The 24122-nt window shown below is 41.1% G+C and overlaps 1 protein-coding gene across 2 annotated transcripts in view; it reads left to right on the top strand.

Annotated features, from left to right (window-relative positions):
* The window catches only part of c9h8orf34 (chromosome 9 C8orf34 homolog), a 70607-nt gene that overhangs the window by 7262 nt on the left and 39223 nt on the right, over positions 1–24122 (top strand). For both annotated transcript variants that reach the window (XM_031750004.2, XM_039617190.1), the window contains exons 2-7: positions 9111–9255; positions 9554–9685; positions 11582–11701; positions 11941–11969; positions 12835–12998; positions 17026–17192. In XM_031750004.2, coding sequence (XP_031605864.1) covers positions 9111–9255; positions 9554–9685; positions 11582–11701; positions 11941–11969; positions 12835–12998; positions 17026–17192 — 757 coding nt within the window. The remainder of the gene's footprint in view (positions 1–9110; positions 9256–9553; positions 9686–11581; positions 11702–11940; positions 11970–12834; positions 12999–17025; positions 17193–24122) is intronic.

The following is a 24122-nucleotide window of genomic DNA, read 5'->3' as shown; positions in this document are numbered from 1 at the left end:
GACCTGAGATCCTGGAGTAGTACTGGAGTGTGGCTTCGGGAGCTGGCGCAATCCGGGAGTGGGCCATATCTCCCATAGTGAAACACCGAGCGAAGTTAGAAAAAGAACGTTGGGTTACTTAACGTAATCCCTGGTTCTTTGATAACAGAGTGAGGTGTTTCACCAACACTTCCCTCCTTGCTTAGGCATGGAAAGAAATCTGCTTGGAATGAGTTAGGAGGAGCTGGTCGGCCGTGTTAGTATGAGGGGGCGGAGCCCTGAGCACGGCTCGACAGGTCTGTCAGAGACAGACGTGGTGTCATTGGAGCTTCAATAGTTGGTCACGCCGAGGCGATTCCCATAGTGAAACACCGAGCGAAGTTAGAAAAAGAACACAGTGCGTCACAGTTTAATGCGTGTGGGACTACTTGGTATTTGAGTTGATGTAAGTCATAATTTGCAAAGTGCAGTTTTCTGGTCCATGTCATACTTTTCATAACCAAACAGCATCCGTCCTACAGAGGTAGAACCTCTGTCTCACCTTCACTCGCCATGCCAATATCCATGTTTTTGCCTTCATCCATGTGGTTTCTTGTAAGACTGCAAGTTTTCATTCAAATGATTAGAAAATGCCATTAACAGTATATTTTGGAAAATCATTAAATTAACTATAAATTAGAACATAGAAGAATGTTAGTCTTATTTTTTAGGAATGTGTATCATAGGTCAGTCAGATCAGGAATTAATATAATTGATATTCTTTGAACATCCAGTTTAGCCATGGATTACTGTGTCATTTCTTTTCTTTCAACTTAATTTTTCCTTTTCAACAGGAAATAAGGTCAGCCTTTTCTGCAATGTAACAACGAGAGAGGAAAGGACTTGAACAGAGAACACAGGGGAGGCTTAGTAAAAGTCCAAAGTCTATATTTTTAGTCAAAAATAAGCAGTGATCATAGGAACAAGGAAGGCAGCAAGGTAAACAGTCCAAGTAGGGAGCAGGCAAAAGGCAAATCCATAAAACAGCCCAAAAAGGTCAAACACAAGAAAATCAATGACTAAACATGAGAAATAACAAGAACACTAGAAAACAAGAAAAACTAAGAAATGCCTGGAAATCTTGACGTGGTGAAAGTAAGACGATCTGACAGGGAACATACAGGAACAGCACACATCCTGCAGTGAGCAGCTCACTGATGGGAGATGGGTGAGTAATTGGCAGATAGGGAACAGGTGTTTGGGAGGCGGGGGGGGGAAGACTAATCAGGATGTGGCAGACAGGAGGGAGAGGGTACAGTCAAATAATCCAAAAAATGACCTCCTACCTCCTTTTCTAATCACTTTGAGCGAGAACGTCATGGGGTTAAGCAAATTTGTGAAGAAAAGTTCAAAAGGACTTTCGGTGCTCAGAGAATCTGACTAGACTCCTTAATCCTTTATCATCCAAGTATCATACAGGTCACCTGGACGTGTTTTGTAATTTTGGCTGTAAAATTACAAAATAATTCTCATCTTTCAGGAACGATTTGAATTTTCTCTTTAGATCAAAATGGTCGAGGAGTAAGATCATGTGATGAGCACATGGTAAAATCCAGGTGGAGCTGATTCTTTTACAGCAAATATTCCCATAAAACTTGTCTTCTATTCTTTCCAAAGCTGTTTAAATTTCATCTCTAGCACAAATGATAACAGAGTTACGGTCATTTAAAGAGCACTTGTAAAATAGGCCAGTGTGACATATTGAAACTACAATATACAGAAGACGGACTACAAAACATAAATGTTACTTCATCCATTACAGTGTTGTTTCATCTAGGTCGAATAAACAAGAACAACGACAAAAATGTATCATTAATTACAAAGGCTGTAACTTTAAAGAAAACACATAGCTTAAAAGATGAAATATATGTTTTTTCCTTGTGTTTCCTGCTGGAAAGTGATCCAATTTAACACCTTTTTTTCCTTCTTTATTTTGGATTTCCGTAACTTAATTGAAACCTCTCCGTCTGTCACTTAGCCAAACTGACCTGAAGCAAAAATTAATGAATGATCATCCTAAAGACTGGTGATGCAACAGTGGACATTATTAAATATTTAGCATTAATTATCAAAAACACTCTGTATATCATATTGCATACAGTCCAGTATGAGATGTGAGTCTTTGATCATAAATCCGGGTATGCTCGTTATCTTACATCTTCTGCTCTTTTGGTTGTAGTTTCAGCCATTTGTATGCACACCTGTTGGTGGGTTATTACAGCATGCAGACACAGATCTGCTCATTTTGAATCCTTTTAAGCAAATGTGTAGGCTTGGTAAATACCTGTCAATTAAGAATAAAATGATTTCCTTTGGTAATTTATTACGACACCGTGAGAAAATTGAAACAAAGCCTTTTTTCCCTTTTGATGTGTGGCTGGTAGGGTAAGTGATTCATTTACAAATGAACAGCATCAAAATTCAGGGGAGAGAAGGTTAGGATTGGTTAAATTACATCATAATGTTCCAGAGAAAGTGCTGCAGCATCCGTATCAATTAGACTTTATTTTTTTCTTCAAACTCTGTGATGGTCTTGAGTTTGGTAACTTGGTGTGACAGATGTGTGGTCATGCACGGGTTAACACGGCTTCCCCTCAGGCACAGTTAGAGTAATTACTACGAGACAGGCGGCTCAACACACGGCCCAAGGCCAGGTTGGTCCTGAGGGAGTGCAGGATGGGGACAAAGAGGGAAGGTAAAGCATTTCTGTGATATCTGGAAGATCAAGCAGGGACACGATGAGTGAAGTCCAAAATGAGGAAGACTTAAAGCGTGCAGTGTTAGGCAGGGGGAAGGAGTATGCTTGTATTTGTAAGAAGACAGGAAACAATCAGGAGAGAGAGAGTACAGTGGCTCTGGTGCATGCTAATAAAGATATCACGTCCATTTACAGCCCGCTGATCCTGGGGGCTGATGTGTGAAGCTGATAGTCATGCTGGTGGTGTAGGAGAGCTGATCATGTGATACAAAGAGCCTTGACAGTTGCCCTCTGTTTGTTCAGCTGGTGACTAATGACCATGTGTGTACAGTGTCCAGACACTATCAGTGCTCATACTGTATTTCTATAATGTACGTGTGTGTTTTTAAATGTTGCAAAGACAAAGTCCATTTGAAGCAGAAATAAAAACACTTTTTTCTATCTTAAAACATCAGTCAACCCAACCCCAAATTTGATAAATGGAAGAAATGGATGCCTGGCTGTTTGTCCATTACATTTCCAACTGAACTTTAATGTAAGTGATGGCGGAAACAATCCACAGTGCTCATTCTGTGTCTTCCCAACTTTAGCTCTAACTAGTATTAGTTGTCCCAAATTGTATTGTGCTATACAGTATGTTATTATGAAGAGGTTAATCTACACACTGTTGACGTAGAGCTGGCTCGTGGATGATATCCTTGAGTGATGGCGATAGAAAAGTGGCAAAATTGGGACGATACTTAAAGAACAGCAATTCTTTGAGTGAAAATGGCGGGTTGATGCCAGAGATCAGCCAAAAATGGCCAGACTGCTTTGAGCTGATAGGAAAGCAACAGAGGAGACCATCTCCGAATGAAACAGCAGAAGTCCACACTGTGTTGAAAAACTGACACATGAGCTCACCAAAATTTTGAACAATAGAAGATTCTACTGCAACATTCAGCTGGTAGAAGCTGGTCTAACCAAAATCAAAGCATGAGTCCATCCTGGATTTTATTAAGAGTTCAGGCAGGTGGTGGTGGTGTAGTAGTGTGGGCAATATGGGGCAAAGTGTCCCTAACAAAGTGTTCAGTGAGCCTAGTAAATAAAATTCATTTCTTCTGATTTCAGTGATGATTTCCAAACGCTAGGTAGTCTTGTGACTCAATGTGAAGTTGATGTGTAGTTAAAAAGATATACAAGATACCCAAGAAGTTTGCAAAGAAGAGCTTTGTGAAAAAAATGTTCAACTTCCTCAGATAGAACACAAAATACAGTCACATGAGGTTTGAGAGTAAAGACATGAGAGTAATTTTTTTCCAATTTAGTTTTGTTTAATTCCTTATCAGGGTTTTTAAAGCTTCCCATTAAGCCAGATCTCAGGTTTTTATAAGAACATATACTGTCAATTGCTGTACCATTGAAAGCAGTAATAGTCATAGCAATGCCTCTGTTTCATTTTCTATTTTAATTACTTGATTGCTGTGCAGCAGAAAGTTCGTCATGTAGGTTTTGAAAAGGTTAAGCCACGTATGAATGTTGTGAATAAATCTGTTCCTGTGGAACCCATCAAGCACCACAGATAATTACCAAAAAGATGATAAGCAAATTAGCATTTACACGATTATTTCTCAGTGCCTTCAAACAATCCAACAGTATCGGAAGCCATACATAAATAAATAGAGGGTGATAATAATTGCTCTCCCTAGTTGCAGAAGTGACAGAGAACAGTAAAAGCACGAATTAAACTGTAGGAGAAAGAAATGCAAATGGAAAAGGGAAAGATGTGATACTGGAAGATGTTTGATTGAAAATTGCTGTGGCAAATTTTGTCAATCCAACAGGGCCCTACAGTGAAACCTGTCAAACATAATCAGCAAATACTCCGCAAGGACAAAGCAAGTGAAGGGTGCATATCAGCGAGGCAGACGAGAGCAGCTCTTGTGACGAGTTTTATCTGCTGGTGCCAGTCTGGCCAGGTGACATTGCCTCTCCTGTAGTCTCCTCTTCCACATGATCTCCTCTGCTCTTGCCTTCCTGCTTATTCAGGGTTTGGATGTCTTCCACCGGCATGTCTCTTGCTTTCCCTGTGCTTGTCTTCACCTACGTTGGCTCTGAACTATAAAGACACTCAGATGTCACCTTAAGTAACCTGTGATATGACTTTGCATTGACATATTTTATTAACAGAAAGAGCAGGTAAATCATTGGCAGCCTTTGGCCTCTTCTATAGGTGACAGGGACAGGGAGCCCTCCAGGGAGTATTGGAGGAGCTGTTTCTGCAAGTCCAGAATATGCTGAAGGTGACACTGATTTTATTCAAACAAGCCTGAAATAAAATGTGTAAATGTGCTCTATACTGCTGAAATCCTCTTATGTCTACCCTCATATTTGCAATACAGATACACTGCGCTTGTCTCAGTAGATATGTGAATAGATATACTTCCTCTTTGGAACACAGGCATCACAGAAAGCCGACTCATGCAGAGTAAGTGTTGTGTGCTGCAGGCTCAGTGTCTCCTCGCATCCATAAATCCATAGCTCAAATAGTCCACCAGGAGTCTACAATGGCTGAGGAGGAAATTCATCAGCTCACAGGTTGACAAAAAAGAACTAAGGCTTAGGCAAAGTCGCTTAACTCACAGAGCTTGTGAAGCAGCGTTGGCTCTGTCGGTATCTGGTGGGGTTTTTTTGTTTTTCTTTACTTCAGCCTTTTTTATTACTTTTTATTCTTGTCCGTGTTCTTTGCGATTCCGTCTTTGATTTGCACAAGAGAAATCATTGTCCAAGTGTCCAAGGTAACAAATGGAAAAGAACCTCTTGGGACTGGCAAAATTTATTATACTGCAACCGACACTTGAGCAGGGTGGATACTCTGTGTCACCAGAGATTGAAGATTTGTCCTTACCCACCACCCTGAGTTCTCTCTTCTTTTCCTCTTTCAATGCCACCGTCAAAACTGTCTCAGTCTGCTACTCGTGCACGACCTCCAGAACTTTCTCTTTGCCCTCCTCTTTTATTTTCGACTTCTTTCCACTTTTAATTCAGGGAGTTTGTTTAAGTTGTGGGGTATCAGGCATCAGTGAGCGTATCATGACTGCTGTTGTCCCCGGAGGGAGTCCTCGAGAGCTTCCAAGGACATGGGTGTCTCTTGGCTGGCTGACAGCTTGTCAATTACTGTGACCGAACGATACTGCCTGGGGCACGCAGATATCCCGCCAAACGACACATCTGCACAGATACGAACTGAGACTCCACTGTCTCAGTTGCTTACGCCACCTGTTGGCCTGCTTATAGATCACCGCTTCTAAAACCGAAACTCTTGGGCACTCTTTAAATCTCTCTCACACATATAAAACCATGCGTTAAGGATGATGTTCTGCTGGTGCAAGTAAGTCCAAACCAAATAGTATTAAAGTTGCACAGCTTGCACAGAAAAATGTTGACCCAAATTTGAGTCTACATCTTGTTGTGGTTCCTGTCGAAGGAAATGTGATTACCCGTCTAACAGCATGTGCTTATCAAAACAAGACTGGTGTTATTTAAAGCAGCTCATTACCATAGAACATGAAAGTGTCAGACACGGTTACTTTGCTCTGCTGCATACGTGAGCAATGCAAATGCATGCATATCCACCGTGCAGATTTAGTGGGATCTACAGTGTGAGGTTTTGCCTTATTACAATTGTCATTGTAGATGGTAAAGGACGAAGAGGTGCTTTAGCTCATTAAACAGCCATGTGTCATGCTGGAAGCAGAACACTCTGTAGTACATGCAATCAATATATGTTGACACAAGAGTGCTGTACAGTACAGACGTGTGCAGAATGCACAGCTGCAAGCTGTGGGATCGTTTCTTTCTTTGCATCATCGCTTCCTTCTCATGAACGCACATCCCACTAAGAACCGTCTTCCCTTTCCCCTTCCCTGCAAAAAGAAATGAACACTTGGGGCACTTAACAGAGTTCTCATCATTTGCTTCCAAATTACAACCTTCAGTAATAGACCTCCTGTTGGTAAGTTAGTTAAATTACCCACAAGAACTACTAAGCAGTAATTACAACTTTTGCCTAGTGCCATTTTTAGAGGTTTTAAACTGTTAGACTATGGTGAGGAGCGCTGCTTTGCTAAACTCTTGGTGCGCTATTCTCTCATGTGGTGCTACTCCTGCAAACAGTGGCGTGAGTTGCCTGTGTTGTTAGGCCTGTACAGAGAGACATTTCAGCATGCGCCCTGTTTATCCATTCACATGCTGTTTCCTGTCAGAGCTGCTGTAGACACTGGGGCAGAGCAGGAATGTCCCCCTGACCAATTACCTGATTAGCTTTCTGAGCACACATAGTGCAGCCAAGACTAGCCAGCTGTAATACACACACAGGCAGGCTCTCTTTATCCTCTCTCTGCCTCTTAAAAAAACAACAACACGCACATATACAAATAAACTCACATTGGCAAATGCATGCCAGCCATCAAAGCGTAGGAAAATACAATTCTGCTAGGTAAGCAACTCTACAGTATATCCTGTCACAAATACTTAAACACACACATACACACAGACGCACTCATTTTATCCATACATTACTGCCAATTCACTGCAGTCCACTAATGGCTTCTCTGCTTCACTGCAGTAGTCACCCTGAAGTCAGCCTGAGCTCTGCTCTGACTGGCTTAAACTGGTCAAACAGAGTTCATTCTCATACCGTATCGCAGCGGCACACACAAATACACTGACAGGAGCAGACATATGCTCATTTCACTGCACCCATCATCTTCAAAGGGACTGCTATTCCCTATAGCTGTGATATAAGAGTTTCGCTCTGTGGTTTTCTGACTCTGTAGGTGAAGAAATAAAACCCACTTCTGCGCTTGCATTTGTATCGTAGCTAGTGTATTAAGAAGTGTTTTGGGCAGTGTTAATATTTTTTTGTTGTTGTGTTTTTTGTCAGTGAGTGTGTAAAAGGAGGGAATGTGTTGTAAATGGGTGGGACGTGATTAGTTTGAACATGATCATTCGTTTGAAGCAGTTCCCATCATGCGTTTGAAGGATTTGAAATTAGCATGCAGAGTGATATATGGCCTCCACCCTCAGCACCTGTTACTGTGACTCCCACCAGTGTGTTTTTCCCTCTTTTTTTCTGAGGTACACTTCTTCTTTTTCGGCTGCTTTTCTCTCAAAATGTCCTTAGTCAAAAATGTGAGTTTATCCTTACGCTTACATGTAATCTCTAGGTGCTCTTTCTACATTTACAACCATCCGTGGAAGTCTTGTGCACACCACTTGTGTCTGTGCAGTTGCCATTTTTAACTTAAGCTGTGATTAAATTATCATTTTGGTGTCAAACTGATTGGAAGAGCCTGCAGTGCACCAAGTCAGGTGCACAACTAGGAGTTGTGCACTTTTTGTGACATTCACAGGGTTATGCACCTTATATTTGTCAGACTGCCAATGCCAAGTTCCTCTCTAACATCTAAAAGTGTCAAAGCTATCTAGGCATGGGTGATATATTGAATTTTACAACTGGCTGCCATCATCATATCCGTGGAGCTTTGTGCAGCACTGAGTCAGGTCTCCGTGGCGCTATATTCGCTAGTCATACTTTAAAAATTTCTATCAGTCTGTGTACCTTTGTCAATTGCAGCTCAAAAAGAAAGGAAGGGGCCACCTTCTCATACTATTCAGATATTACAAATATTTACTGAGTTAGCGGCAGACTACTAAATCAGTCAAATGAAATCTAACCCTCAAAATACCCTGAAAAGTCCCATATGTCACTGTGGGCCTGCTGAAAGTGTATTATAAAGGCAGGAGTTTATTGGCTGCACAATACTAACACAACGATTGCTCAACACTTTCTCAACTGTGCAAGTGCACGTGGTCAGAATGAAACTTTCAGGCTGCAAACTTTGGAAAATCACAAGATGTGATGCTGGAGAAAAACTTGAAAAAAAATTTACACCTTTTTTTTGCATTCTCTGGTATTCTAGAGCATTTTTAAAAAATTGTCCTTCGTATTTCAAGTGTTACTCAGCGAAAAGGCTGCTAAAGAACACCATTGATTGCTGCAGTGTTTATTTACTTGTATACTTATTTGCCTCATCTGATTTTTAACAAGCTTGCAGACATGTTTCACTAATAGACACGGAAGGGAATTGCTCCATGTCTGTAAGGAAAAACTAGTACCATCTTCTATTATTTAAAGACTGTGATACCCGGCATGGTATAAATCACCACTTGCTCGACGCGCACACTTGCTTTGAGTGATTTCAACTCCAAAAAACTCCTGGGATGCTTCTAGGGATTGATTGTGTTTCTCAGCATCAGCATGGCCGATACTCCGCTGGCTTGGATCTGCTCTCTCACTCTTGTTGCAGTGCCACTTTGCTCTAATGGCTCTCTGCTTTGCCCTCTTCTCTAGGAGTTGATGACCAAATTGATAACTGAGACTCCAGACCATCCAATCCCTTTTCTCATTGATCACCTGCAGACCAAGCAAGACAGCCCTGGCAAGCTACACAGAGCTTTCTCAGGCTCTGCTGCACTTTGGGCACAGAGCTCCCCAGGTTGGTGCACACACACATGCAAACACATTATACGTATGCTGCCTGTCCCCTGCCTTTCTCTCGGACCTGGACGAACAAAACTCACTGTCTACCCCGCAAAAAACAAAAGAGTTTAATATATCTGCCCTTGATTCATTTTAGCATAAATGTCTACTGTCCTTTGCTGTCGTTTATGGTTGCGTTAGACACACACAAGAAGAATAAAGTATTTGCCTTTGCACATAGTACCCCCAGTTCATGATAAATAGTCCTATGATATGCTGTTTTCTGAACATAAATTCTGACTCTTTCCTGACAGAAAACAAAAACACTCGGAGGGAGTACACCAACTACGAAAAGCCGTGGCAAATTCACCCAAAGAAACCGAAAAAATCAAAGAGCGACCTTGCTGTTTCAAGTATCTCTCCACCTTCACCAGAATCCAAATCCCGTAAGTTTAATTTTTATTCAATCTTCACTTCTTAAATTTTTTGCTGGTTATGTTACTTACACAGGCACACCCGGACACACATAATCCATTTTTAAATGTGAAGCAGCACTGTTTTGATACCTGTTGATATCGGTTGTTTCCCAATTACACGCTCCATTGACTTTAATCTCCATTTTAAATTTGATATAATTATGTCTAATTAAAGTTAGTCACACTGTATAGTCCAGTGTCCTCCTTCCAGCCTTTCAGAGCCCTGCAGACGAGGTCATTATTAGGGACCACCTATTATAGCCTACACTTTGCCGTGCACTTCTACGCACTCTAAAGACGGATTCTTCACAGACTTCTTGGGTTCATGCAGAATATATGAAAATGATTTTCCCGGGGTAATTTTTGGGCTAATTTTAGCTGTGGTGTTGGAATGAAGTATGGCAATTGAGGCGATAAGAATAGGTCAAATGGGTATCAAGCGGCGCCACAGACTTCTTCAATAATGTAACGCCGTGCTCTGTCATTGCCAGACCGAGTCTATTTTAGACTTTGTTAGGAGCATTGCTCACAGTCAAGAGGATGAGGGTGTCACGAGAACCTCGTGAAGTCAATAAAAGAGGACGAGTGAACGGGGGAACTGCGCATCAGCATCAAGGTTTGGTGTGTTAGCAGCATTCCTGTTGCCCCCTTCAGAGGAAGAAGCTTTCAAAGCTAGATTTAACGTCAAATCGCATTAAAAATACATGCATAGGTGTTTTGGCATGCACAGCTTATGAAAAATTGAAATCAAAAGAACTGTCTCTCATCATTATTGCACAGTTTGTATGCAGGAAGCCGGCACAACAGCTGTCAAAAACATACTAAAGGTCCACTCACACGCTGATCAAAATGAATCCCTCTTCCTTTTCTGTGCATGGTTTGGCAAAAGGTTTGGCCTCACTTGTGCTTGACTGATAGTTTAATGGGCAGATCCAAAGAGAATTGAATTCCTAACCCCTAATCTAAGCTATTAAGATACACCGTAGCCTTTTGCTGGGGCAGCACATCACACAGAGCCACGCATAGAAGAGAATGACACTCGTTGCCGGAAGTAATGATTTTTTTTCCCCCCCCTCCTGTCTGTATTTGGCAGACGAATTTGCTGTGTGTTTACAGTTGTTAGAATGCCAAGCAGCTTAGTCAGAGCGAACAAGTGTAGGGGATGGCAGATTGTAGCTGTGGCACTGACAAATATTCGCCCTCGAGTTTATTTGTGGGGAAACAGACCACTCACTTTCTGCACCTGTCAGGACATATAAGTTTCATTCAAACTTCAAAATTCCTCTCTATAGTTTTCAGTGTGTTTTCAGAGACTGAAGAGTGGCTGGTAGATAACCGGCATTTTTGGCATGTCTTCACTGTTACTTGATGTTGATTTTCCGTCCAGCTGTGTTTGAGCATAAGAACGTTTGATATGGATGAACGAGTAATCCGTCCTCTATAAAACAATATTGCTCCTTGCATGTCTGAGTGAGACCGCCAAAAGCTTTGGAGCGCTGCTAGGGGACACGAGCAGGACATCAGTAACATATGTGGGTCATTTCCTGCTCCTGTTTGAGTTATTTTGTTAATCAAAGAGACTGACAGACACTGTCCCCTGGCCTCAGTCCAGTCAGCTCTCTGCCTCTGGAAGCCACACTGTGACTTTTCTGCCAAAGTTTCCATTTCACTTCATCCTGCAGTAATTCACAAAGTCGTGTTTGGGCAAATAGAAAGTTAAGCAGGGGTGTTTGCAGATTGTAGTATGGTTATTTGGACATTTCATAGGGTCAGTTCTCATCCATTTCATAATATGCACACAAAGTAGATCTGCGATGCTTTCGGAAGCCCTGACGTAAATTGCATGTTTGCTTCTGTGATGTCCAGTGCCTCGGTCAATCGAGTACCCGCCCTGGGACTGGAGGGAGAGCAGGGACTTTGATGAGCTCAACCACATTTTGCAGGAGAGCAAGAAGCTCGGCAAGGCCCTGGAGAGCCTGTCGCGCAGTGAGTGGCTGCAACTCAGCAGAATGCATGCTTACATCATACTCAGCAGCGTTTAATACATCTTAATATATAGAACTAAAGTCTAGACCTTTCTGTAAATGTCACTGTTAATCCTGAGAAGGAACCGGATAGAGCAGCTTATCTTACAGGCTCACCACTAAGCTTAGAAGCAGCCTAAGCTGGGATTTTAAACCGTATTAGATGCTTCTGTGCTTTAAACCATTTTCTTCTTTCCTCAGGCATCGCCATCTCTGATGAGCTTGACCAGGTAGATATTAACTAGCCGGGAAAATAAAACACTCCTATATTGACACTAGTTAGAGCTTCCTCTCATCACCCCTGCTGAATTACTCATGCTACATCAAATAAAAGAGCCAGACTTCTTAACTTTCACTTGCTCAACAGAGCAACACGGACATCATCTTTTTCTGATGATGAACTGCTATCTCATGGGATTGATATTTGAGAGTGATACTTCAGTAAAGCATGTCCTCCATCTCCCTCTCCCTTGCCGCTTCGTTGTAGATCTTACTCGCAAAGCTTTGTCTGCGCTCTGCCTTTGTCCTCGCCTGGCCCAAATTCCCTCCCGGCACAATAGTGCAGCGGCTGCTCAGGTTGGAGATGCACAGATCGATTTTGGAAATGTTGGCTCTGGATGAGAAATACAGCATATGTTTTGACAGGGACTTTACTTTTTGCTTAGCGCACCATGTCCAACATCCTTGGCTTATAGTCCAGAGATTTTCCCTCTTTTCAGTGGAACAGAACAGGGAATGAATACTAAATACCTGCTGAGATCGTGCAGAGACAATAGAATTCATTCTGGATTTTGTGAAAGATGAGGATAAATGTTTTGCTTTTTGCACACTGAATCGTGCAAATGTGTACAGAGGCTGCTTGGGAGGCAGATATCAGACAACACTCTGCTCTTTTTCTGAACTTTATTATTTTTAAAAACTCCATTATTATTTAATAATGAAGGGTTTCTTTTTGAATTAAAAGTACACAGTGTTAAAATAGAGTTTCATAGCAGTTCTGTGACTCCTCTCACCTCCACCTTTGCTTCTTTTCATTTTAATCTTTCCCTTTCTGTCTGCTCTTTCCTGCTGTTTTAATATGCATTTCTGTTTTAGAACTTGGTGGGATATAACGCAGTTCTGCGCCCTCGGGTGGTGGGGGAGTGGGTTGGTCGGGACGAAGATGACGCAGACCCGCTGGCTGCGGAAATGCTGCACCCTCCCGTCCCTCGGTCTAAAACTGAAGTATGTTGGAGTGGAGACAGCAGCCCTGCTGGGAGGTTAGTGATTGGGAATATAGTATATTTGCGACGTCATCTACACGAGTGTATGTGTGCGTGCAAGTGTGTGCGTCTGAATCACTTAATGCAAAAAGTTTAAAACTTCAGAAACTTCATAAAGCTCTTGTTGGCTCTTTAAAAAGGAGGAGGTAGACTTCTAACTCTGGCTGCCTGAGGAATGCCCATCTGAATGGGTTTGATAATCCCATTTCAAAGGCGCGATCAAACATGCTTGCCATGATACTGCTTCAACCCAATTTCAAATTAAAGCTAACCTCATTTCTGTGTCCTCAAGGCCAAGAAATTTTCTGCTTGTTATTTTAAAAATGGCCCCTTTTTGACAGTATAACTGCGTCGTGCATTGCATTGTCAAATCATTTGTCATCTTTAAAAAAAACTCTTTAAGTTCCAAGTCAAGTGGACTTGGTTGTTAGATGAGGCTATTGCCCTGTGTGTGTGTGTGTGTGTGTGTGTGTGTGTGTGTGTGTGTGTGTGTGTGTGTGTGCACTCATGCGTATGTTTTTCTATCTGGTGGGGACTTTTACCTAACTGCTCACTCATCCATAAGGACTTTTGTCACTAAGGGGACACAAATTATGGTCCCAACAGAACCAAGTATATATGTGTTTGTGTAAATGAGATGTTTTGTGTTCACCTATGAGGAGTGTGACAAACTTGTGGTGCTGTGTGAAAGCCACGGAGAGATGTGCCACTGTGGGGACAAATATTCTGCTTCTGGGAATGCATTATGCCAACGAGTTACCCCCCACATGGATAAGACAAGGGCTGCGCATGTGTGTTAGTGCGCACACACAAGTGCATGCATGTGCTTCTGATATGACAAATTAAAGGAGGAATGGATATAAAACCATAAATCATGTTCAGGCCTGAGCTGACATACACACAGTGTTAATCTCATTAGGTTACTGTATGGGTGGATTATAGGGAGAAATCACTTAGTTTAAACCCTGAGCTGGGAGATAGGGATGTGTGTGTGGGCTCACTGATGAGCTCTGCTGTGTGTGTGTGTGTGTGTGTGTGTGTAAATGAGATGTTTTGTATTTACCTATTAAGACTGTGAGAAACGTGAGCTGCTGTTTGTTTGGGATGGTGTTGTGTCCCAATATAATCACAGCCTCTTCTCTCATTAACTACAGGAGTACCTGGCTCATCACATAGATCATTTATATCAACTCTTAATTGCATTTACTGGGAACTTGCTCCCTTATCACATTCTGTTTGGGGATCCACATCACTTTCAATTACTCCAAGCTGTTTTTCTGACCCAGCCTAGTGTCACGTTTCTATTAAAAGTCATAATACTAAATGACATAAAATGTCATGGCTAGAGATTTTTAAATCCACTGGTTAGGTTTATAATTAGAGAAGCTAAAAATGACCACTGATCTAATGGAAAACTGGCAAAGACCAGCAGTGCCCTCGCTCAAAATCCCATGTGAGCTTTAATGGGGCGTCCCTTCATGATGCTCATAGGCGTTCAGTTTCTTCTTCTTTTGGCTGCTTCCTTTAGGGGCCCGAGTCAGCGGTTCATATGACTTCATCTCGCCCACCATGCTCTTCTGTCATACCAAACCTCTGCATGTCCCCCCATCACGACATCCATGAACCTCCTCCTCTTTTTCCACGCTCACCGCTTTCTAACCTCTCCAACGTTGTCTGCTCAACCTCCCAAAGAGCTGTCCCTCTGATATACTCATTTGTACTCCTGTCCATCCGAGACACTCCCAATGAAAATGTTAACGTTTTCAACTCAGCTCTGCCAAAAAAATGAATTAAAACTTCTATCTGCAATCTGAAAGTACATATGTTTTTATTTCTTCCTCATATATTTGACATTTTTGTAGGCATTCCATTTTCTAGCTCTGACTTTGGCAAGTTTACTTGCTTTCACTTTCAAACTTATTGCTTCTGTCCCTCATTCCAGCCCACCTGTCATTTATGACCATAAGAGAAAGTGACAGGTTGTGTCCATTCTCTGTATGATGGGCTGCAGTTTCCAGAGGGATAAGTGCAAAGTGCACTTGGGAAATCAAGAATGAACTGTGGCCAAAGTTTATTCAAGGAGTTGTTTTTTTCACTCTCCAGTGGAACGAGGCTTCCACATTTAACGTATAGCAGGAACACAAGTTTTTTTCTGTTAACAAAAATATAAAGACATTCGCTTCTATGGTTTCTGATCACTTATTGGTCACTCAGACAGGAAGAGAGAGTGTCGTAAAGCTGCATTTTTTGTCATATTTATTGTGTTTAATGTTTCGGCTCCTGTGGTGAAAAAGAATTGCTGACAGCTACAGGGAGGCACAGTGGGCCTGAGATTTTCATATTAGATGTGGGCCCATTATACAACACATAAAAGTAATAACACTGTCTCCACATAAGCTAGCCGAGCAGCCTCTCTCTGTTTTTGTTTACTTCTATTTTTCACAATTATTACTTTCCTGCTTTGTTTGCTTTTCTCATCTTAGATTCTTGCCGCAATGTTGGAAAGTTTAGCCTCGGGTTAAACCTGACTGTTTGCAATCACAGCAAAATGTTCCAACTTTTTTGTTCTTTTTTCTTTACCCAAAGACAAAAGCTGTAAAAAATACCCCATGCCAACCACATTACCCCTTTTAGCAGATACTATTAGCATAAATACCACACGAAGGGTATGAAGAAATATCAGTCATCTTTTGACCCTTTCACATTAGCTGTAAATAGAAGTCATTAAACCGAGATTAGCATCAAATTAATTCTCTTCCACCCCTATAATCCACGCCCTCGGCCACTGGGATATGAAAATTAATTTCACCAATATAGAGGTAAGAGGAAGCGAGCCTTCAGTGTGGTATGTGTATCTCTTAACTGTAAAGGAAAATGAAGACGCTGTTGCGTGTGGGAACAGAAATATGACGAAAAGCATTCTTCTTTTTTCAGTTTTTTTTTCAGTTATTATTTTAATTGAATACAGTCTCAGAACTGGGATCCTCGTTCCACAAATGTTGACGTATGGATGGCTTTATCGTGATTTTCCATGGATACATCTGTAGCAATCAGCACGTAATGTTTATAAATTACCATGTGGGAAATGTTAGCGTAAGCCTTTATGATAAAACAAATAGTGGAGGCTGAACACAATGATGAAATGTAAACAGAAGCCAGACGTGCTGGAACAAAGCAGTACTACTATTGGCTATGATATAAGAAGAAATAATATTAGAAAAGGAGTATTCAGATTTTATAAATATTTAACGATCCTTTAAAAAAAAGATATTAAATAGAGTATGTAAGTCTGTATATCTTTCCCATTCTTGAATATTTAAAAGATTCAAGCAGTAAGTAACTCGTTTGGATTTGATCATTGGCTCCCCCGTTGGGTAAAAACTGCAGGGGGTGCTTTCAACACCTACATGCTTATAAATCCTGAGCTTAGATTCCCTTTTCAACCTGACATCCTCTAAACGCCTAATGGTTTGTGGGTAGTGTTGGAACTTTTGCTCTGCTGCTCACCTCAGAGCAATTATCTTGTCTTATCTTCTTCCTGCTACCCAGGTATAGCAAGGTGCACTGCACCTGCGTGACACTTCATATAACTGTACTCTGTTTTTTCTGTGCCAGCCACGGAATGACTACCAAGTGCAATGATTGGTGAAACACCTTTTTAAATATAGTCACACATGTGCATAGCACTGGGGCAGATGCATTATTTGGTTCCTGCTGGGCAGCTCGAGTCTGCTTAGATACAACTCTAACAGATTAGGATGAGAGTATGTAATTACTGTCGGAACACTGTTATTATAAAACATATTATTTTTCTCCATGTGTTTCCCAGAAACTCAAAGCATATCATTGCAGAAGATAATAGCTCCAGATTCATGACCTATTCAACTTTAAAATGCTTTACAGAAGTGAGCGACAATGTAATTACTTTCTAATAAGTATTAAATAGTGATTCAGTTTGTATGAAGGTTGAAAAGTATTACTTTATGCTATTTTTCTTGCTAAGACTTTTTTATTTCACCTTTAGCCTGAAGATGGAAGCAAAGAGCAAAGGGCTAAAGGAGCAGCAGCAGCATCATAAGAAGCTTCTGGCTGCCATGTTGTCCCAGGACTCCTTTGATTCAGTCCACAGCCCCACCCCCTCTGTTGTGGAAGAGGAGATCGAGGACGAGGACGATGCCATGGAGCTTCTGGGTAATCTCACAGCCCGATACGACTTACATACAAAGTCACAAGTTACAAATCTGTGTAAAATTTGTTGTGTAATAGAGCAGAGTGAATGGTTTTCCGAGGCAGATGCAGTCCATTAGTTTTTCCAGTGTAAAACTACCATTGATCCTAGTGCTGATTATGAGTCTGCATGTATGAGTGTTTTTATGTGATGCATTTGGCAAACCTCTGAACTGCGATTTCAGATAACACTAAAATGAAGTCTGCAGATGAAACTACACATTTTTCACTATATATTTTTTAGGCTATGTGGAATAAAAAAACATGCATATTGTGTATTTTTGCACAACTGGAAGAAACACCTCATAGCACAACTAAAAAGAACTTTACTTTGAAGGCTTATGGCATGTTCAGTTGATGTTGTGCCTCCTGCTTTTTTTAGGTGGGAAAAAAGGGAAATTGGTTCTTTTACAGCACTACTATTACTGCAGCTGCTTTCTTTGGCCACCTGCATACAGTCAACTTCACTGTGTTCTGACACATTTTCTATGAGTTGTGGGGAAAAAATGTTGCTAAAAGTGGGAAAGTGCTTAATGGCAAACATGGATGGATTATCATGGCCATGAGCCCTGTACACAAATTTCCCACAGGCCACCTACCTACTCATGCAAAGAGCATGCACTACATATGCCCTTCCTAAGCACGCACAGTTTGGTTGCACAATATCAAGGCAGCTCACAGCTACAGAGTGTGTTACTCTGAATTTGTATTTTGTGAATTAAAAATAATAAATGCCTGAACATCCATAATGGGAATGACCTGTTCCACCACATCCCAAAAGTGCTCCATTGGACTGAGATCTCAGTGAGATGTTCAAGAATCTAAGTTGAGCCATTAAAAAAAAGAGTTGGACATGGTCTGTAACAATACTCAGGTGGGCTTTGGCATTTAAACAATGCTCAAAGCAGGCTTGCTATTCCCCTCTTACATCGTGCATCAACAAGACCCAGAGAACTGCTGTTCACTGGATAATTTCTCCTTTTTTAACATTTAAAATGTAAAATTTTCTGTAGCGCTGGCACAGCTACTCACAATTTAGACTTTGCTTTGTGCTTTACTGGCTTGATAAATGCAGCTTTCTCCCAGAGACCGTCTGTAGCTCTTCTATGTTGCCTACCAGATTTACCTTTGGGCCTTTGACCTTTAACCTACACCATTATGGCATGTAATTTAATCAACTAAATTAAAAAAATAGTAAAGAATCCCTTCAGCATGTCCCCACTTTACCTGTTGTCTACAGTACCGTCTATGGTTGCAGAGATTCTGTTGCCCTAAAGTTAACTAAAGACGTAAAAATGTACATTTTCTTCAACGTGTAACAGGGTTGACTTGAACTGAAGGAGCGCATTGTATATACGCACACCTGCAGAGGCATGCGTTGTGTATGCAGTGGAATTTGGTTTGATCTGCATTAAAGAGCACTTTAGTAGCTGTTAAAGGAATCTGCTCTTCCTGTTTGCACTGGAATGCCAGATGTTTTCAGCTAGCGAGTCTTGTTGCTCACTCTGACAAGCGTAGAATCGCAAAGTGGCTCATTTGATTTACTTCGCCTGTGTCAGGAGTGCATGTGTGTGTTTACGTTCCTTCACGTCAGTTCTGCCACCATGACTTGAGATGGATGAGTGTCAGTGGAAAGAACACCTGATGTAAAGTTTAATTCAGTGGAGGCTCTGAGAGCTTGTCATTCTGTACGTGCAGATGCAGGATGTAATGCTTCTTTCTAAACTGAATGTGCTGTCTGAATATTTTTTGTGGTGAAGCATTCCCTCTGCTACTGTCTGTCACTTGTTCCTCGCAGTTTGTCTGCGTAATGTTTATCTGCGTGGTGATTCTCTTGAGTAAAGTACCTTATGGTCACACTTGTAGATTTAAAGCATCACGTACAGCGTTTATGTCATTCAAATCTGAATCGCGACAGTTCTGTGTTACAGCTAATACTACAAAAAATTTTCATAGCTAACAAATGATTGTCAAGCAGTACTTCTTTGAGGAACGGCAACCTGTAGTGCAGTATTTTTATTTCCTTGTGACTAACATGGTTCCTAGTAATAGTGCTTCAGTCTCTCTTCGGTCTCCTTAGAGCTGTTGCTCTGTGGTCACACACACATCTACGCAAGTCTCCACTCTCCTGTCACAGCAGTGAGACACTTCTGCTTGTTAGCAGGATCTGTTCACCAGGGTCATTCAGAGGGTCGCATTTCTTTTTCACTGCGTGTCAGCGATTCCCGCGCGGTTACACAGACTGAAGCTGCGACATTTTAGGTGTTCGGTTTCAAAGCTGGGCATTTTATCAAATTAATTGCTCTTTTAATGTAATCTTTCGTCACGGCAACCGTGACGCTGTCTCCTCACAGCATGAGGGTCACGGGCTTGAATTGGCTTTTGTGAGTCCGCTAATATATAAAAGAAATCTTTAGAAAATATTATTTAAACACAAAGTTTTTCTTTTTTTGTGTTGCAAAAAATTGTATTTCCGATCAGCTGAACAGTGTTGTCAGTAAAGTTTTAATCCCGTTTGCTTTTAATGCTTATTAGATATTTAGAATCAAAATATTTGTCATTTATGGTATCCATCCTTCACTCAAAAACACCTTCTTTGCCCTCATAAAGATGACATAATATTTTTTTACTAAAATGCAACAGAAATATACAAAAATCAACAGTTTGTCTGGTCAAATAATGAATATGCTCGATATAAACTGAACGATACCAACCAAGTAAATTTCTCATAGATTCTACAGTGTAATTATGTAACAAAATTACATGGAAACTTTATATATTTTAAGCATACTTTTTCCTTTTTTTCTCTTTCTGAGTGTTTTCAGGCAATAGCTCCTATGTTAAATGAGGCAGGACTCGTCATGCTCGAGTAGAAGCTTCAAAGGTGCGTAACAAAAGTACAAAATTAAGGTGCTTAATTTTGAATTAAGCACCTTAATTTTGTGCCCAAATGTGACCGACTGGTTCTGATATAACACTTTTTTGCCCTATTTGAGCATTCAAGGTACTTTCTACTATAGTGGTCATTTACCCATTCACATACATATGTTTTCTTTATTCTATGCGCAAGTGTTTTTAACCTAACATCCACAAATTTACAGTCTAATAGATACATTAAGGGCAACTCAGGGTTCAGTATCTTGCTTAATGATACTCTACAGGAGTTCGGAATCAGACCACCGACCTCCTGAGCTGCAGATAACCCATTCTTCCTCGTGAGCTACATCTGGAGCACAGTGGAAAGTGAAAAGAAAATTTAAAAAAAGCCCTCACATGGTAGCTGATCCTTCATCTGGTGTATGACAGTCTTGTGCTAGAGAAAATGGGTCTTCTTGCAAAGTAATTATGAATGCAGTTTGGTTTGGGAACACCATTTTTGGAAGGCAGGGTTCAACAGACACGACCCAGGAGAGTAGTAATAAATATAACCAGAAAGCAGGATGCTGGTGGTCTGTGATGACCCTTCTTGATCATAGCTCTGAAACCCAGGCGCATTCCCCCTGTGGCTTTTACACTTTGGTCTATGGCAGTAATTCAAAGAAACTAATGCATTTCTGATCCTCTGTCGAGGCCTGGTCACGTAGCTCTCCAGAGACCGCCGCCTCTGAGTTGACTGCCTCACTACTGTAAAGTTGATTAAAGGTGATGCTAACGTGTATCATGTGGTGCCTTGGTAGACTTTGTGAAACGAAGGACCCTCGTGAGGATTTTTTGGGCCTCATCTAGAAAGAAGGTCTTGGCAAAAACTCTGTAGCTATGACCAAATGCATGCCAAGATGACTGATGATCCTTGGCAGGGCTGGTGAGCTTGTGATAGTATATTGATCCCTAAAGGAGATATTAATCTTTTTTCCCTGCTGCTGTCCACAAGGCTAAAACATCCGGTCATCTGTTCAGAGCTGCTCCACAAGCTGATAGGGATTTGGAAACATGTTCAAGGACTTTACAGCTGAGAGGTGCTTGCTGTCAGATAAGTTGAATCGCTGGAATTAAGTGCTCTCTCAAATTTGATGACTCAGCAAAAGCTGCTGTAACTTAACCTTGGACAGTAATGGGTTATTACATAAAATACCTTTGTTTTTGTTCATTTTTATAAACATGCAACATTATCTTCTCATTTCTCTTGATTCTGCTTCACCAAACAATAAGCTGTTGACTGGTATTATGCTAAACATGGTGCACAGTGTTAAAGGACTCTCACATGCAGCAATCCAGCTGCTTCAGGAACAGAAATTGTTGGGGGCTATGTGTTCAAGCATTAGGTCAGTCTGACCTCTAGTGGCTAAATGCTTGAATTACAGTTGCTGTGTCTAAAGTTTATTAAGAACATTGTCTCAGATGAGTGCAATGATTTGAATTTAGGTAACCTGATAGAAAATTGTACATAGGCTTTAATAACTTAGGTATTTTTTTTTTTTTTTTTTACCATTTTTGCATATTAACTTTATTTAACATGTGATGCTGACACGTCCTATGTTAGGTCCACATGCACATCGAAGCCTCACCATGTTGTCAGGCATATCGGCCATTGTTATCTCGCCTGCTAACTTGCCATTTCTGCTGTTTCTGCATACAAATGAAAGCAAATATATTAATGAGAAATAAAAAACACTTGTGATGTTGCTGAGAGCAATCGTGTTTAGTATGTGCCAAAACTTCTGGGGGATGAAGAGAGGGATGTTCGGGGAACAATGTAAATGTAAAACATACTGCAAATTTTCCACTGGGAGGCAGGAACGGAGCACTGCTTTGTCCTACTGTGGAACAAGGACAACTTCCGTGAGAGTGTAATAAAAATGGACTTAGAGGATACAACAGTTAGCAACTTCTCTACATTTTCACAGTGGAAAAGAGGTTTTTGCAAACTGGATGTTTTTCTTTTCTTGTTTATTTTTTTTCCCTAGTACCTGGATAAGGAGCTTATGAGAAAATAATAGGATCGCCTTGGAATGGCTTACAGTACTGCTAGCCAAGGTTTTCCCGATGTAATACAATTATAAAAAACCAAATACGCGTGACTCGAGTTTGATTTGTTTTGTTCACATTGTTCCAAAAGGAGAAAATAAAATCAGCTTAGAGGTTGCAGTCTTATTGATTCTCTGGTAGTTCTCAGGGATGGCACTGTGTTTTCCCAGTTGTTTTCATTAGTTCTGCGCTTAATATTCACCACAGTCCAAACCATATTTAAAATGAATATGACTCACATGTTCTTGTGTAACCATGGAAAATGTCAAAATTCTAGCTTGTGCTAGGCGGTGGAACCGCAGCAATATACTGAACCCAAGCAAGAAACAAGCTGAGTTCAGTGTGTGGGGAGAAACACCCTGTTTTTTGGCCTCGCAGTGTTATTTTATGGTAAGTTAATGAGACGCGTTAGCCAGTTCCCCGCTGTAAGGTTACTGTTATTGTCATCCGTGGTGGAAGTATTCCATTTCACGGGGCATGCTGATTGAATTCTCAAATTCCGTTTTTATTAATATGTGCAGAGAATATGTTTGATTTACATGAACTCAGGCGATGAAAAACAAACTTTTTTTTTAGAAAAAAAGGGAAAAAAAACATTTTCAATAGGACGTATTGTGTCAACATAAAGTCTAAAATACTTTATACTTCAGAGATGGAACACTGTAAGGCTGTTTGGGCCAGAATGCATTTCACACACATACACACTTCCATTGTTGCAGAGGGTAACTGAGCCTCCAGTGTAAAAAAACTAATATATGACATATCATCAGACCCCCCCCCTTCACGAGCCAGCAGACCCTTTCAGTATGTGAACCCGCTCTGGCGTGAATCCTGAAACGGGAGAGGAGAAGAGTAGCTTTACCTGCGCTCGCTGAGTCACAGCGACACTGAAGATTTGACGCTGACAAGATGAGCGCATGATAAAGCTCTGTCTGATCTTTGATACACATAGACTTAAGCGCAGACTGGTGGATGAGATACAATAGCTGTGTGTGGCTCTTTTGTTGGTGTTACAGCTTCCTTTCATGAAGTGCTGCCTGCAGTACAATAGCTCAGTGTTTTGTAGAAAATAAAATAGGTGTGGAAAAGTGGGCAATGTTTTTAACTATCTCGGCTTTCTTCCTGAAATTTAAGGGCTGACACCAGTTAGTTGAAACATGCACAGATTCAACAAGGTGCTGGAAATATTTTGGTTCGTATTGACATGATAGCATCACAGTTGTTGCAGATTTGTTGGCTACACATACAGGATGTGACTTTCCCATTCCACTACATCCCAGAGGTGACCGGATCTGACAGGATCTGGTGACCATGGAGGCGATTTGAGTACAGTGAACTCGTTGTCCTGTTTCTTTAAAGCACGTTGACATGATTTGAACTTTGTGACATGGTGTCTTATCCTGCTGAAATAAGCAGTTAGTCTGTGGTGTTTAAATGATGCACAGTCACTAATGAGTCAAATGTGTGCTAAAATATCCCCAGCATCATTACACCACCACCACTAGCTTGAACCATCGACTGGCGGGATGGATCCATGCTTTCATGTTGTTTACACCAAATTCTGAATGTTGCAGCAGAACTCTGATCAAGCTAGGCGACATTTTTCCACTCTTCTGTTCTCCAATTTTGGTGAGCCTTGTGAGTTGTAGGAGTTGCACCCGGTGTGGGCCTTAATAGCCCATCTGCTTCAAGGTTTGATGTGTTGTCCTTTAAGAGATGCTCTTCTGCGTACATCGGTTTAATAAGTGCTGCCTTCCTGTCGGCTTGGAGCAGCATTCAGAGTCACTTAAATCACCTTTAGCCCTCATTCTGATCTTCAGTTTAAACTTCAGCAGGTTGCCTTGACCTTGTCTACATGCCTGAATGTATTGAGTATATATTGATTACATTTTTGTGTCAAAAAGAAGATGAACAGGGGTACATAATAAA

Source organism: Oreochromis aureus, linkage group 9 (genome assembly GCF_013358895.1).
Source record: "Oreochromis aureus strain Israel breed Guangdong linkage group 9, ZZ_aureus, whole genome shotgun sequence".
Taxonomy (NCBI): domain Eukaryota; kingdom Metazoa; phylum Chordata; class Actinopteri; order Cichliformes; family Cichlidae; genus Oreochromis; species Oreochromis aureus.
Note: the sequence above shows the minus strand (reverse complement) of the source record. Positions and strands in the feature narration are given on the sequence as shown.